Source organism: Elephas maximus, chromosome 1, assembly GCF_024166365.1.
Source record: "Elephas maximus indicus isolate mEleMax1 chromosome 1, mEleMax1 primary haplotype, whole genome shotgun sequence".
NCBI lineage: Eukaryota > Metazoa > Chordata > Mammalia > Proboscidea > Elephantidae > Elephas > Elephas maximus.
In genome coordinates, this window is record NC_064819.1 from 208,046,693 (window position 1) to 208,062,915 (window position 16,223).

Genomic DNA, 16,223 nt, shown 5'->3' on the forward strand with positions numbered 1-16,223 from the left:
TTCTCCAGCTTAGGTAAATGGAAAAAATAGAGAAGAATAAGTCCAAAGAAATAAAGGAGAAAAAATAGGATAAAAGTAGAAATTAATGTTATAAAAAGCAAACATAGTATAGAGGATCAACGAAACAAAAATATTAGGACTCTTAAAAGACTAAGAAAATTGAAAAACTTGTAAAAGGGGCAATAAAGAAATTTCAGTACAGGTACAAATAAATAAAAAAAATTTAAATCACGTAACTATAAATATTATAGCAGCCCTGGTGGCACAGTGGTTAAGAGCTACGGCTGCTAACCAAAAAGGTCAGCAGTTCGAATCAGCCAGCTGCTCCTTGGAAACCTATGAGGCAGTTCTACTCTGTCCTATATGGTTACTATGAGTCAGAATTGACTCGATGGCAATGGTTTTGGTTTATAGATATTATAAATACTCATGAAATAAAAGAGTATTTAAAAAACTTGAGGCCAGTAAATTTGACAACTTAAATAAAATGTTTAAATCCCTATAAAACAATACAGCCTTTAAAAAATTAATTCAAGAAGAAATTGAGGACCTGAATAGTCCTATAACCTTTAAAGAAATTCAATCAGTTGTTAAAATCTTCCCATTAAAAAATATATATATACTAGGCTCATGCAGCTTTAGAGATAAGAACTGATAATTCCAATGTTATCCGAGAATAGTCAGAGGGAATATTTCTCAACTATTTTTGATGCTAGGTGATGTGGTAGCAAAATAAGATAGAGTACAGGAAGGAAAATTGCAGGCCAATCTCAGTAAAAGACATTGATGCAAGTGCTTTGTAGTACTGTACTACAGAGAATTTTCTTTGTCTGAACCAGCCTTATACTGGGGAGTTAAAAACAATGGATGTTATATATCAAGAGTACCTAGATTAATTTTAGTAAGAATTGTAGTTTCAAATAGTTGCTTTTCTCCTTAGACTGTATTACTCAGTAGAGAAAGTACATGTTTATTAGATCTCATAATTTCGAAACCTTGTGTTTTTTTAAATGATTTTTTTTTTTTTTAAGCTACTTGGGAGCCCCCAACGTCTCTGTGACTTGGCAGGACCCAGCTCCACTGAACCAGAATCCAGGAAAAGATCAATTTCGAAAAGAAAGTCACATCTGGATCTTCTCAAACTGTATGACACATTCCCCTTTTAGTTGTATATTGCCTGGTTTAGACTGCTTTTCTGATACTTTTAACCTAGTTTCTAAACCCCGGGATTTTTTATGAATATGCATTACATGAAATGTGGCGATTTAATATTGTACCCACAAGCCATATGAGAAAATTGATTTCAGTTTATTATAGCCATATAAAAAATATATTTTCATAGTGACTTAAAGAAAACCCAGTGTACAAAATCATATTTGCAAAAGTTATTCGCTGGGGTTATTTTAGGGAAGAATGTTTTTTTTTTTAATTGTACTTTAGATGAAGGTTTACAGAACAAACTAGTTTCTAATTAAACAGATAATACACATGCTGTTTTATGACACTGGTGAACACTCCCCCTTCTCAACCTTGAGTTCTCTATTACCAGCTTTCCAGTTCCCTCCTGCCTTCTAGTCCTTGCCCCAGGGCTGGTGTGCCCCTTTAGTCTCATTTTGTTTTATGGGCCTGTCTAATCTTTGGCTGAAGGACGAACCTCAGGAATGACTTCATTACTGAAAGGGTGTCCGGGGGCCATACTCTCAGGGTTTCTCCAAGTCTCTGTCAGGCCAGCAACTCTGGTCTTTCTTTTCGAGTTAGAATTTTGTTCTACATTTTTCTTCAGCTTTGTCCGGGACCCTCTATTGCGATCCCTGTCAGAGCAGCCAGTGGTGGTAGCTGGGCACCATCTAGCTATACTGGACTCAGTCTGGTGGAGGCTGTCGTAGTTGTGGTCCATTAGTCCTTTGGACTAATCTTTCCCTTGTATGTTTAGCTTTCTTCATTTTTCTTTGCCCCTTAAGGGGTGAGACCAGTGGAGCATCCTAGATGGCCACTCACAGGCTTTTAAGATCCCAGGCGCTACTCACCACAGTAGAGTGTAGAACATTTTCTTTAAAAGCTGTGTTATGCCAATTGAGCTAGATGTTGTCTGAGACCATGGTAGGGAAGAATTTTTTTATTTTTTTTTTTAACATTTTTATTGTGCTTTAAGTGAAAGTTTACAAATCAAGCCAGTCTCTCATACAAAACCTTATATACACCTTGCTACCTACTCCTAGCTGCTCTCCCCCTAATGAGACAGCACACTCCTTCTCTGCACCCTGTATTTCCGTGTCGATTCAGCCAGCTTCTGTGCCACTTGGCCTTCGTATCTCCCCTCCAGACAGGAGCTGCACACATAGTCTCATGTGTCTACTTGATCCAAGAAGCCCACTCCTCACCAGTATCATTTTCTGTCTTATAGTCCAGTCCAATCCCTGTCTGAAGAGTTGGCTTTGGGAATGGTTCCTGTCTTGGACTAACAGAAGGTCTGGGGACCATGACCTCTGGGGTCCTTCCAGTCTTAGACCATTAAATCTGGTCTTTTTTACAAGAATTTGAGGTCTGCATTCCCACTGCTCTTCTGCTCCTTCAGGGATTCTCTGCTGTGCTCCCTGTCATGGCAGTGGGGAAGAACTTTTTGATTTACAGTGCTCAACTATAAGATCCTTTACATGTAGTAGTCCCCTTAGGAAATGGAAATATCCAATTTGCAGTAGTTGTATTTACATGTACCTCTTCAGGAATATGATTATTTGATAGAGGAAGGCCCACATTATCATACAGACATTGTAACTATCTTCTTTTTGACAACTGGGTTTAATATAAAAGTGAGACTTTTCAAAGCATGTCCTTGGATATATTATAAATTCCCATCAAGAATTTTTGTTTGTGTCAGCCAACCAAGAGGGATTGTGACCCAAGGAGGGCCGCTTTACCTGTGGGTTTTCCTCTGCTGACCTGAGCATGTTCATTTCAGTTATTGTTCATTCATTTAGTGCCCAGACCATTTAATCTTCTATAAATTAGAGTGCCTGTTTTGAAAATTATTGTGTTCAGCAATCTAACTGTTCTGGCTCATTTTGGAACATTTTTCTATGTTTCATTCATTTCCTCTTTTGCACACTGCCCAGCATCATGGACGGCATGACTGAAGCATGCATCAAGGGTGGCATTGAAGCTTGTTATGCTGCCGTGTCCTGCATCTGCACCTTGCTTGGGGCATTGGATGAGCTCAGCCAGGGCAAAGGCTTGAGCGAGGGTCAGGTCCAGCTACTGCTTTTGCGCCTTGAAGATCTGAAGGATGGGGGTGAGTCTAGCCGAGACTCCATGGAGATCAATGAGGCTGACTTCCGGTGGCAGCGGCGAGTACTGTCCTCAGAACACACGTCCTGGGAGCCGAGGACTGAGAGGAGCCCTGATATCAGCATTAGTGTTACCACTGACACAGGGCAGACCACCTTGGAGGGAGAGTTGGGTCAAACGACACCTGAGGACCAATCTCACTATTCTGAAAACCACAGGAATGGCCTCAAGTCACCAGCCATCCATGAGGACAAGGAGACCCTGAGCAAAGTGTCAGAACCAGAGGCGGTTGACCAACCTGACGTTGTTCAAAGAAGCCACATCGTTGTTTACCCTGATATAACTAATTTCCTGTCAGTTGACTGCAAGATGAGATCTTATGGGTCTAGATACAGTGAGAGCAACTTTAGCATTGATGACCAAGACCTTTCTAGGACAGAATTTGATTCCTGTGATCAGTATTCGATGGCAGCAGAAAAGGACTCAGGGAGGTCTGATGTATCAGACATTGGGTCTGACAACTGTTCACTAGCAGAAGAAGAGCAGACCCCAAGGGACTGCCTGGGTCACAGGTCTCTAAGAACTGCTGCTCTGTCTCTGAAATTGTTGAAGAACCAGGAAGCTGACCAGCACAGCGCCAGGCTATTTGTGCAGTCTCTGGAAAACCTCCTTCCTCGGCTCCTGGCTCTCCCTAGTGTGGAAGAGGTAGACTCTGCCCTCCAGAACTTTGCCTCTACTTTCTGTTCAGGTTTGTAAACAATTTTTTGCTATATAGTCAACAAGAATATTCAGAGCATTTGCCTCAATGCGGAGTTACCATATTGCTTGTAGTTTGAAATATTAGAGGCATGTTAAAGAATCTTTGAGTTTCTTATGTTTAAAGAAAGCAAAGGAATGTAGACTTATTGGTGGTGGTTTATTTGAATTCTGCAGCATTTGATGGCTGGAGTTTACTATGAGGTTGATAAATGTATATGGTGTGAAGTAAAGAATGAGTGGGACCTGCCTTCTAGATAGCTGCCGATGACTAAAACAAAATGTGGTTCTTAAAACACCAAATTCTCAATTTGCTTCTACACCTTGATGTCTAAAAATCATAAAGCAGTGCACCTTTGGTGTATCAGTATGTAAAGTATTTTGAATGAGGTCTTGGACCAGATGCAAACTGAATCTTCCCAATATATTTTGAATTCCACTGAATATCCAAACTGTGTGGTGATAGTCCAATAATAACATTACATTCTCTAACCCCTGAGCCTTCCTGTCTGTCACATACCAATATTGTGACCCAGACCATATTGGAAGAGGAATATCATGAGGTACATTGCCAAAGCACTCTAGAAAGTTACGCTAGTATTATTGAAGGGCAGAAGATAATTACCTAGAATTTTGATGGTGAAAGGAAATAAAAATAAAGAGAAGTAGCATTTCGTATAGTGAGTAATGAATTTAAAGATAATTCACTTGAAAGTTAATAAAGAAAGCAATTAGTGGGTACATACAATTTAGAGCAGGAATAAATGATTGCCTGATATCAGGGAGGTCAACCATGCCTCCTAAATTAAAAGGTCTCTTGACCACAAACTAGGTGGATGGACCCTGGTGGGCCTGGGCCTGTACTCAAATATAAAGGAGTGACCCTGAGGACAAACAAAGAATGGGGTAAACTGAGATCACCGCTTGCTCTTCCACCGTGAGCCTTGAACATGTGTTTGTCGTTGGGCTTCCTACTACAGTCATTGTGTGTGCATCCACCTTCCACTAGCCACACTGTCACCTGCTTGAGAGCTGGGGCCATGTCTCACTCATTTTTTGTTTTCCAACAAAGAAAACATACACAAAAAATTCTATCCCACTCACTGGAACTTGGCAGAAGCTGAATGATACGTTGTTAAGGAGTAGCTTAATAAGTATCTCTAAGAAGCTCTTTGCCAAGAGGACAAGAAAGAGACACTTCAATCCAGGTATACATAGGAAGAACTTTGTAACTTGAGGATGATCCAGGGTTGTAGCAACCACCGGGGAAGATACAGAACCTCTAATCTTGGACCTCTCAAATAACTCTCTGACCTACCTAGAGATTGACCTACCTAGAGATTGACCTACCTAGAGATTGACCTACCTAGAGGGTATCTATAAATTCAAACCAAAGCCACTGCCATTGAGTCGATTCTGACTCATCGCGACCCTATAGGACAGAGTAGAACTGTCCTTATAGGGTTTCCAAGGCTGTAAATCTTTATGGAAGCAGACTGCCACAGCCTTCTCCTGAAGATCATATAAAAAAAAAGTCATATTATTTCTCATCTTTCCTAGCTCCACTGTGATTCTTTATTTTTCAAGGCACAAAAATACCAGTTCTTAAGGCTACCCAACATTTTTTTCTCAGTATTTTCCTTTTGGAATTAGATATAAAAATGACCTTTGGATTTTTTTGTTTGTTTGTGTGAAGGAACATACATATAATTCATATGTAATCACTGGGAGACTAGGGAGATACATAAATGCTCTTCTTTAAAAAAATGTTATTTCTCCCCTAATGTCTTTTATACCACTATCGTTAAATTTGGAATTTTTTTACTGATATTCTTGGTGTATGTGTGAGACACACACACACCCTACATCCATCTTCAGTCAACATCTGTAGAGAGGCTATGCTGTGCTACATGCTAAGGGTCCAAAGGCTTGTATGGCTTATTCTCAATAATTAGATTGATCATGGATGAGTGAAGTTGCTCTTTGGTTTCTAAATATGTGAGATTGTTTACGGACTGAAGGAGTTCTAGGAAAGCCTGTGAGTTGGGAGGAAGGTCCACTGCGCTTTGGAAGGGGTATGCTGGGCCTCTGAGCTTACGCCTCTTCTCAGCTGGAAATATTCATGGGGAGAAGAGCTTGGAAGCTGTGACTCCTGTGCCTGCTTGGTTTCCCGAGTGCCAAGGCAGAGAGCCCGACACACATAGATGATCCCCAAGAACAGCTGTGTATCAGACCACAGCAGTGACATTGTTTGCAGTAACAACGTTAAGTTATCAAGAAATGGTAAAATGATTTATAGGGTCTTCTTTTTAAAAGTAAAATTAGCTATGAAAAAAAAAAAACTCATTGCAAAAGTTCTGGCATTTAAATGTGTAAGATTAGCTGTCAGTTAACTTCATATTTATGAACAGTATAACTTCATATTTATAAACAGCATTCCCCAGTAATTCCATATAAATGAACTGTCACAGTGGCAAAGAATGACTTCCAAGGGACCTTGCCTCATTTCCTAAGAGAATTAGGAAATACAACCTTAGCAAAGTCTTTTATAAAATGTAGAGCTAAAGCCAGTCTTTAAATTTATATTGGCTTTTCAAATCAATATTCATTTATGTTGTTGATAGGTGCTGTCGAGTTGATTTCAACTCATAGTGACCTGATGTACAACAGAACAAAACCTTGCCTGGTCCTGTGCCATCCTCACAATCATTGTTATTCTTGAGCCCATTTTTGCAGCCACTGTGTCAGTCCATCTCATTGAGCGTCTTTCTTTCTTTGGCTGACCTTACCAAGCGTGATGTCCTTTTCCAGGGACTGGTCCCTTCTGATAACATGCCTAAAGTATGTAAGATGAAATTTCGCTATCCTTCTCCAGGGACTGGTCCCTTCTGATAACATGCCTAAAGTATGTAAGATAAAATTTCGCTATCCTGGCTTCTAAGGCGTATTCTGACTATACTTCTTCCAAGACAGATTTCTTCATTCTTCTGGCAGGCCATGGTATATTCAATCTTCTTCACTGGCACCATAATTCAAAAGCATCAGTTCTTCAGCCTTTCTATTGTCCAGCTTTTGCATGTATATAAGGCAATAGAAAATGTCATGGGTTGAGTCAGGCCACCTTAGTCCTCAAAGTGATATCTTTGCTTTTTAAACTTTAAAGAGGTCTTTTGCAGCAGATTTGCCCAGTGCAATGTGTCTTTTGATTTCTTGACTGCTGCTTCCATGGGCGTTGATTGTGGATCCAAGTAAAATGAAATCTTTGACAACTTCAGTCTTTTCTCCGTTTATCATGATGTCACTTATTGCTCCAGTTGTGAGGATTTTTGTTTTGTGTTGAGGTGTAATCCATACTGAAGGCTGTGGTCTTTGATCTTCATCAGTAAGCGTTTCAAGTCCTCTTGATTTTCAGCAAGCAAGGTTGTGTCATCTGCACATTGCCAGGTCATTCATGAGTCTTCCTCCAATCCTGACACCCTGTTCTTCTTCGTATAGACCAGCTTCTCAGATTATTTGCTCAGCATACAGGTTAAATAAGTATGGTGAGAGGATACAACCTTGACGCACACCTTATCTGACTTTAAACCATGCAGTGTCCCCAGGTTTTGTTCTGCCCCTTGGTCTGTGTATAGGCTCCTCATAAGCATAATCAAGTGTTCTGGGATTTCCATTGTTCTCAGTGTTATACATAATTCGTTATGATCAACACAGTCGAATGCATTTGCATAGTCAATGAAACACAGGTAAACATCTTTTTGATATTCTCCGCTTTCATTCAGGATCCATCTGACATCAGCAGTGATAGCCCTCATTCCACATCTTCTTCAGAATTCGGCGTGAATTTCTAGCAGTTCCCTGTCATTGTACTGCTGCAGCTGCCTTTGAGAGATTTTCAGCAGAATTTTACTTGTGTGTGATATTAATAATATTGCTCAATAATTTCCCCATTCTCTTGGATCACCTTTCATTGGAATAGGCATAAATATGGATCTCTTCCAGTCAGTTGGCCAGGTAGCTGTCTTCCAACTTTCTTGGTGTAGACAAGTGAGCACCTCCAGCACTGCATCCATTTGTTGAAACATCTCAATTGGTATTCCGTCAATTTCTGGAGTCTTGTTTTTTGCCAATGCCTTCAGTGCAGCTTGGACTTCTTTCAGTACCATTGGTTCTTGATCATATGCTACCTCGTGAAATGATTGAGCATCGACCAGTCCTTTTTGGTACAGTGACTCTGTGTATTCCTCCATCTTCTTTTGATGCTTTCTGCATCTTTCAGTATTTTGTCCATAGAAACCTTCACTATTGCAACTCGAGGCTTGAATTTTTTCTTCAGTTCTTTCAGCCTGAGAAATGCCAAATGTGTTCTTCCCTTGTGGTTTTTTAACTCCAGGTCTTTGCACATGTCATTATTATACTTTACTTTGTCTTCTCTAGCCACCCTTTGAAATCTTCTGTTCAGCTCTTTTACTTCATTTCCTCAGTTTACTTTAGCTACTCTACATTCAAGAGCAAGTTTCAGAGTCTCTTCTGATATCCATTTTGTTTTTTTCTTTCTTTCATGTCTTTTAATGACCTTTTGCTTTCTTCATGTAGGATGTCCTTAATGCCATTCTACATCATAATAATAATGTTAGCTAACACTAATCTAGTACTTCCTGTGTCTAAGGATTTTGCATATATTAATTCATTTAATGCTTATAACAACTCCATAAGGTAGGTAGGATTAGTATCCTCATTTCGCAGATGTGAAAACTGAGGCACAAGGAGGCTGAGTCATCCAAGGTACACAGCTAGGAAGTACGGATGCCAGGATATGAGCCTATGCATGGACTCTGCTTCCAGACTCCGTGCTGTTAATCATCGCATTACGCCGTATATAGACAGGTACATAGATGGCTAGATAGATGAGAGAGGAAGAGACAGAGTGAATATGGTATGTGCATAATTTTGTAACTTACTATCCACTTAATATTTTGTTAGCATGTTCTTTATGTCTGTAAAGACATGTTCTTTGAAAATATGATATATGATGCCTGTATCATAGTTAAGGAGCCCTGGTGACACAGTGGTTAAGTGCTCAGCTACTAACTGAAAGGTCAGTGGTTCCGACCCACCAGGTACTCTGCTGGAGAAAGATGTGGCAGTCTGTTTCTGTAAAGATTACTTCCTTGGAAACCGTGTCTAGCAGTTCCACCCTGTCCTATAGAGTCACTTGGAGTCACAATTGACTCAATGGCAACAGGTTTTTTAAATATCATATTTACTTCTGGTAACTTACCATAAATTGTTCTCTACATGTTCTTATTGAAAAACTTTTAATTATAACTTAGCAGATACTGTTCAAGAACACGTAAGCTTTTTAAAATTACATTATGACCATTTCCGTATCATTAATGGCCATATGTAATTTTAAAAAGGATTCAAAATTAGCATCAAAATGTTACTACAGATTTTCATTTTCTTCTTTGTATCTTTTTCCAAATCTCTATAAAACTTTTCCTATAACTTCTATTACCGTGTAATCTTATTCTGAAGATATAGAAAATTGATAATGTCCACTATTGGTGAGAGTGGATAGACTACTGGTCTCATATACAGGTGATAGGAGGGAAAACTATTTGGAAGCAATTTTGGCTGTATCTATTAAATTCAGAGTGTGTATTCTGCTTCTGGAAACCCTGGTGGCATAGTGGTTAAGTGCTACAGCTGCTAACCTAAAGGTCAGCAGTTCAAATCCGTCAGGTGCTCCTTGGAAACCCTATGAGGCAGTTCTACCCTGTCCCATAGGGTCGCTATGAGTCAGAATCGATTCGACAGCAACGGGTTTGGTTTTTTTTTTTGGTTTTATTCTGCTTCTAGAAATCTATCTCAGATAAACTAGCAGAAGTACTAAGTTATGTCATCATTTTAGCTTTTTTCATGATTTTGAAGCAATCTAAATGTCTGCAAATAGAGCATTACTTAAATCATAGTATAGCCATGCATGGTCATTAAGAAAGAATGAAGTAGTTATAGTACAATGCATGTAGTATGATCTCATTTGTGATAACTGTATGCACAAGGAAGTGAGTCTTGATTGAGAGGGATAGCATAGGGGCTTGGGGGAAGCAGAGACTATTGATCTTACTTTTTATACTCTTCAGTACTGTTAAATGTTTTACATCAAATATTCATTACTTTTATTTCAGAAATATCATATGATCTCAGACATGGAGGAGACTTTTGGTGATCATTCATGCTATCTTGTGTCCAGTAACCGTGACTGGTTACAAGTGAAACCTCCTGTTTCATCCTCCTGCTCTGATAGTCAAGCACATCTTAATTATTGAGGGAGAATAAACTTTAGTTACTGAAAACAGGAAAAGCCAAGAAGCCAGAATATGCTAAAGGTCATAGTTCCATTAATTTGCCACTCAAAAGTTGATAACACTTCAATGAGACCAGTCAAAAGACGAATGGAAAACAGGCTGCTAACCATAAAGGTCGGCAGTTTGAATCCTCTAGCCACTCCTTGGAAACTCTATAGGGCAGTTCTACTCTGTCCTGTAGGGTCGCTATGAGTCAGAATCAGCTTGATGGCAAAGGGTATAGTATAGGATAATAGAGAAGGACATGATATAGTGGAATCTTATCCCAAAATTACAAGCAAGTACAAAAAGCATAGCGCAAAAAGCCTTTTTTTTTTTTTTTTTTTTTGCCAATTTCTTGCTGTATATTTGGGTAAATCACTTAGCTACTCCAAGCAGTTTTCCTTAGTTGCAACGTAAGGGCTTGTGCAGGATTGGAAAGCCTGGTGGTATAGTGGTTAAGAGCTACAAGCTATGGCTGCAAACCAAAAGGTTTGCAGTTCAAATCCACCAGGTGCTCCTTGGAAACACTATGGGGCAGTTCTACTTGGTCCTTTAGGGTCACTATTAATTGGAATCAACTCAATAGCAACAGGTTTATTTATTTATTTATTTTGGTTTGTGCAGGATCAAATGAAATAATGTATGAGAAAAGATTGGTTCTGGAAAATAGAAAGTACTTAATAAATAATAGCTATTTTTTTTTTTTATTGTGTTATTCCCATTACTGTTAATACTACCATCAGCATACTATATATCTAGTATAGCAAGTACAGTGCGGCATAGTGCAAAAAACTGGAATTTGGGCCTCAAAGACCTTTGCCAATTTCTAGCTGTATAACTTTGGGTAAAGCAGTGTGTTTGTAGCCCTAGAGCTCTTGATTGTTTCCCTCAGGTATGATGCGCTCTCCAGGATTTGACAGCAGCAGCAGCCTCAGCTTCCAGATGCTGATGAATGCAGACAGCCTGTACATGGCCGCACACTGTGCTCTGCTCCTCAACCTGAAGCTCTCCCATGGTGACTACTACAGGAAGAGGCCAGCCCTGGTGCCTGGCATGATGGTGGGTATGCACTCTGGAGTCAGGCATTCCGAGGGGAGGTGGGTGACCTCTCACCTGTAAAGCCAGGTGCCAGTGCCCTGAGAGAGAAATGGCACAAGGTGTTCTGTTCCACATTGCTCTGTTATGGGCAATGCCTTGTGGCATTCCCACCTTGCACCAGAAAGTAAAGAACTGAGAGTACCTGCAGGTGGCTACCTGCTGGGGGTTCAGTAATTTCATCCAGTAGCATTATTACACACATGAATGTTCAAAAACACATTGCTTAAAACGGCATAAAATGCAGAAAAGAATTTCAAATTCTCATAGAATCTAGGCTCCCTAGAGCCACTGAGGCTGGATGAACCTCTGAAACTGTTACCCCAAGATAATCTTTAAACTTTAAAGCTTATCCCCTGAAGTCTTTTTTCAACCAAACAATTGTTTAGCTTAATTAGTAAAGAATGTCTGCCTTGAGCACTGGGCTCTTTTAAAGACCTATTTATATGGCATCAAATTGACAATAGTAACTCAAAAGGTTAGAGAAGAAGCTTGGGGGGCAGTGAGTTTATATTAATGAGGGAGGAACAATTCAGAAAAGGAGGTGAGAGTGGCTGCGCAAATTGAAGTGTGTACTCAGTGTCACTGAATTGTACATGTAGACGTTGTTGGTGTATGTTTTGCTGTGCATATTTCCAACAACAACGAGAAAAACACATGATCAGTGTTAACTGACATCAGTGGATATGCAGGGAATGATCCCCTTTGCTGAAAATGAAGTCATGCTGTTGCAAAACTCTTCGTTACATTGCAAAATGTGCTTAGACCTAAGCCTCCCGACTGTCAATGGTAAAGCACGTCCTATAAGGTGTGAAAGAAGGAGAATGATGTCAGTTATACTGTGGTTGGCCCCCTTGGCTGAGCAAGCTACTTCATGGTGCCCCCTAACATCAGTTCATGGTGTGCTCTAACATCAGTTCCTGAGCCTAAGTCCAAGGACCTGTCTGAAGAGAATCGGCAATCATTTGCTTGCGTAATATAAATTGTAAATTCCCAAGGGTGGGTGATTGCTTCCTGAGTGTAAGTTAGGTATCCCTTGAAGTGTATCATCCCTTGTTCTTCTGGGGAACACATTCCATCTCTGCTGCTGTCTGTGCAGTGAGAAGGGGAAGCTCTGTTAAAGATACCTGTGTAGTTCATAACCCTCCCACACACCAAATAGTAAAAATATAGAATGCTATCTGCCTAATCTTTCTACCCACTAAAAACAACCCACTGACGCCAAGTCGATTCCTACTTATTGCGACCCTATAGGACAAATAGAACTGCCCCATAGGTTTTCCAAGGAGCGGCTGGTGGATTTGAACTGCTGACCTTTTGGCTAGCAGCCAAGCTCTTAACCACTGTACCACCAGGCCTCCAGTCTCTCTATGGGGTATTTAAAAAAGATGTCATAAGTGAAAGGAACTCCATGAAGTTTGGGATGTCTCCATCTCTGCTTCCCGCTTCATTGTCACCTTCCATCCCCAGTAAACAAGGCACTGTGTTTTTTAGAAACCTTGATTCAGTTAGGGAATGTGTGAAGTGATGAGGGAGCAGAAGAGGTCAGGGGCCTGTTTGTTTGCAGGAGTCTGTGTTTGGTCACATGTAGTGTGATCTCTCTCCACAGAAAGAGTTCATGAAGCAAGTGCAGACCAGCGGGGTGCTGATGGTCTTCTCCCAGGCCTGGATTGAGGAACTTTACCATCAGGTGCTTGAGCGGAACATGCTTGGAGAAGCTGGCTACTGGGGCAGTCCGGAAGATAACAGCCTGCCCCTCATCACAATGCTGACAGGTCAGTGGCTGGTCCCAGGGCTTTGCAGACTTAAATGGGAAGGCTCACACTTCAAAGGCCTTTTCAGAGAAGCAACAGTGTTTGAAGCAGATGTTGAAACAGCTCCCACAGACCTTCCCTTGACAGTTCCAGGTGTCCTGAATCCCCTTACAGGAGCTTTTTTCTATGGGAATTTGCAAGGCTCGGAAACCCTGGTGGCATAGTGGTTAGGTGCTATGGCTGCTATCCAAGAGGTCAGCAGTTCAAATCTACCAGGCACTCCTTGGAAACTCTATTGTACTGTCCTACTCTGTCCTATAGGGTTGCTATGAATTGGAATCGACTCGAGGGTAGTGGGTTTTGGTTTTTGGTTGCAAGGCTCAAGTGCTCCATTAGATAAGGACTTACTTAGCGCCTTTGTCCGTAGGTGCAAAACTATAGCCTCTTCTGGGGCTATGTAGTAACTGTCTGGGCACAAGGCCCAGATTATTCCTGGAAGCTCTATGTACTAATAGATGCCCTATATCATTCCATGCTCCTGGGATTTTACCAGTAATGTAAAATGAATGGTTTTAAACTGAGCTTCGTTCCCATTTCCTGTCAATATATCAGAGGTTCTCCATTCCCTTTCCAGCTGTACCAGAATTAAAAAGAATGTCCAGTAGTAACCCAGCATCTTGTTCTTCACGGTCCAGAGGTTTTTTTTAAATCCTATTTAACTATTAGAAATTTCATGTGAGAATGTAGAAAGCAGTGTGCAGTGTTGGCATTAAACACATTTGTTTGCAGACATAGCAGTTCATGGGTCAGACACAATGTCAGGGAAAGGTCTGGGAGTGCTCACAAGTTTGGACTGGTCATTGGTAGCCTGGAGGAATTTCTTGATCAAATATGAGAGTTTTTGGATCTCATTTCTGGGCAACGAAAATCCAAAAGTGTTAGAGGTGCGAGATGATGTAATTAGAGACAAACATCCAGAAGAAGACTCTGTCTGCAGGTAAACATTGGAGACTGAGTTGGGTGAGTAGAGAAACTAAACAGACCTGACCTTCTGGACTGAAAAAAAAAACAAGCACTGAAACCAGGGTTATGGCAGTGAAAATAAAAGAGAAAGGGTGCAGTTGAGTTTTGACAAGACTTGGCAACTATTAGAAGATCCAATGTGATTTCTGAGGTTTCTAATCAGAAACTAGGAGCAAAATGATGGCATGCTTAAAAATATATAGGAAGTTGTGATTCTGGGGCAGTTTGGGACACCTTAACTCTGAATTAAAGATGTTCAAGAGGCATTAGAAATGTGGATCTGAAATACAAGGAACGGTTGTGTCTAGAAATATGGCTTTGGGAATTGGCCACATAGAGGTGACAGTTGATACAATGGAAGGGGACAAAATTACCCAGGGAAAGGGAATGATTAACCAAGTATAGCTGACACTTGTCAAGTGCTTAGCATATGCTCAGCCCTGCGCTCAGCATGTTACATGCTTTATAGTGTTTAATTCCTACAATGGAATAGAATCAGTACTTTTATTTTTTTATTTTTCCATTTTATAGAAATGAAGAAACAGAATTGGAGAGATCTGATAATACACCCAAGGTGACACCATCAGAAATTGATTTAAAAAAAAGGAGTGGGGGGTTTAAACCCAGTTTAATCTCAGAATCCAAGTTCTGAGCCACTTTGGAAGGTTTGGGATAGAACCTTGGGAAAGGAAGAAACAGTGACAGAGCAATTAATACAGAAATAGAATGGCAAAGATTAGAAATACGGAGTAATTCAGCAGTGTCAGATGAAGAGATGAGACCGAGTGGGGGAAAGGAATGAATCTGTGACCTGAAATAAAAATTTAGAAGAGTCTTGGAGGCAAAAGAAGTGCTAACATTGAGAAGCAAAAAAGTTGGAGCAATAAGCAAACCCTCAACTGGTAATTCTCAATCTTATGAATGATTCCTTTTCTTTTTTCAATTACCTTTTTAACATGAAAAAAGAATGCAGACTTTCAGTTGATGGTAATCATAATTTTAGTGTCTTTTGACTGGAAAGCAGATAATGTTAAGTGGCACTGTGAATTCAACAGTGACTTTTCGGTGAATTTGTGTTTCCTGAATTTGATTGCATTTACATCCATTTGAAAAATAGGGGTTCTTATAGGTGGGAGACATTGATTTGGTCTGTCTATAAGCAATGCATGGTGTCCATCTGTCTTCACAAACCCTCTTCAATAGGGATCAAAGGTGCTGCCCCAAGTTTATAAGTGCCTTGGGATTTGAATGAGGCTAAACATGCCAGCTTTTATTTTCAAATATCGTAGTTTCTGCCAAAAACAATCATCTACCTGAACCTTGATAAAGGGCGTCATTCAGTAGATATAAAAATGGACAAATACCAGAGTATTCGTGGTGGCCGTATTCATCAGTTATTACTGTTAACTCCTCCCCACCCCCCCCCAAAAAAAAACTTGTTGCCATGGAGTCAATTCCAACTCATAGTGACCCTATAGGACAGAGTAGAACTGCCCCATTGGGTTTCCAAGGAACAGCCGGTGATTCAAACAGCCAGCCTTCCAGTTAGCAATGGAGCTCTTCACCAGGGTGTTGCCAGGGCTCCTTTAATGGAATAGTAGGCTGAATTGCTGTCTGCAGAAAACTTATTTAATTTTGGATTAATGATAGAACAGCATTGGCTATGTATTAGAATTCAACAAAATAAGGTTTTATTATCATTTTGGTGGCAAATTCCAGGTGTGAAGTGAGGAGTGAATTTGAGAAGCAATTAATCTGGAGTTTGGAAACTTTGATCTTTTCATTATGTATAATGAGAAGCCATAACAGCAATCTGGTAATCAACACTGTAATAACTGGCTATTTTTGATATAATGTCAAAGTGTTCTATAGAACTGAGTAATTTTAGTGTTCACCCAGCACATAGGAAACATTAAAACATGATATAGTCTCATGAATGTCTTTAGACCATTTGACTCGA

The 16,223-nt window shown here is 40.2% G+C and overlaps 1 protein-coding gene across 2 annotated transcripts in view; it reads left to right on the top strand.

The window, feature by feature from the left end:
• ARFGEF3 (ARFGEF family member 3) overlaps positions 1-16,223 on the top strand; it is a 165,692-nt gene that overhangs the window by 108,473 nt on the left and 40,996 nt on the right. For both annotated transcript variants that reach the window (XM_049901986.1, XM_049901992.1), the window contains 4 exons: positions 1,032-1,144; positions 3,114-4,033; positions 11,284-11,450; positions 13,096-13,261. In XM_049901986.1, coding sequence (XP_049757943.1) covers positions 1,032-1,144; positions 3,114-4,033; positions 11,284-11,450; positions 13,096-13,261 — 1,366 coding nt within the window. The remainder of the gene's footprint in view (positions 1-1,031; positions 1,145-3,113; positions 4,034-11,283; positions 11,451-13,095; positions 13,262-16,223) is intronic.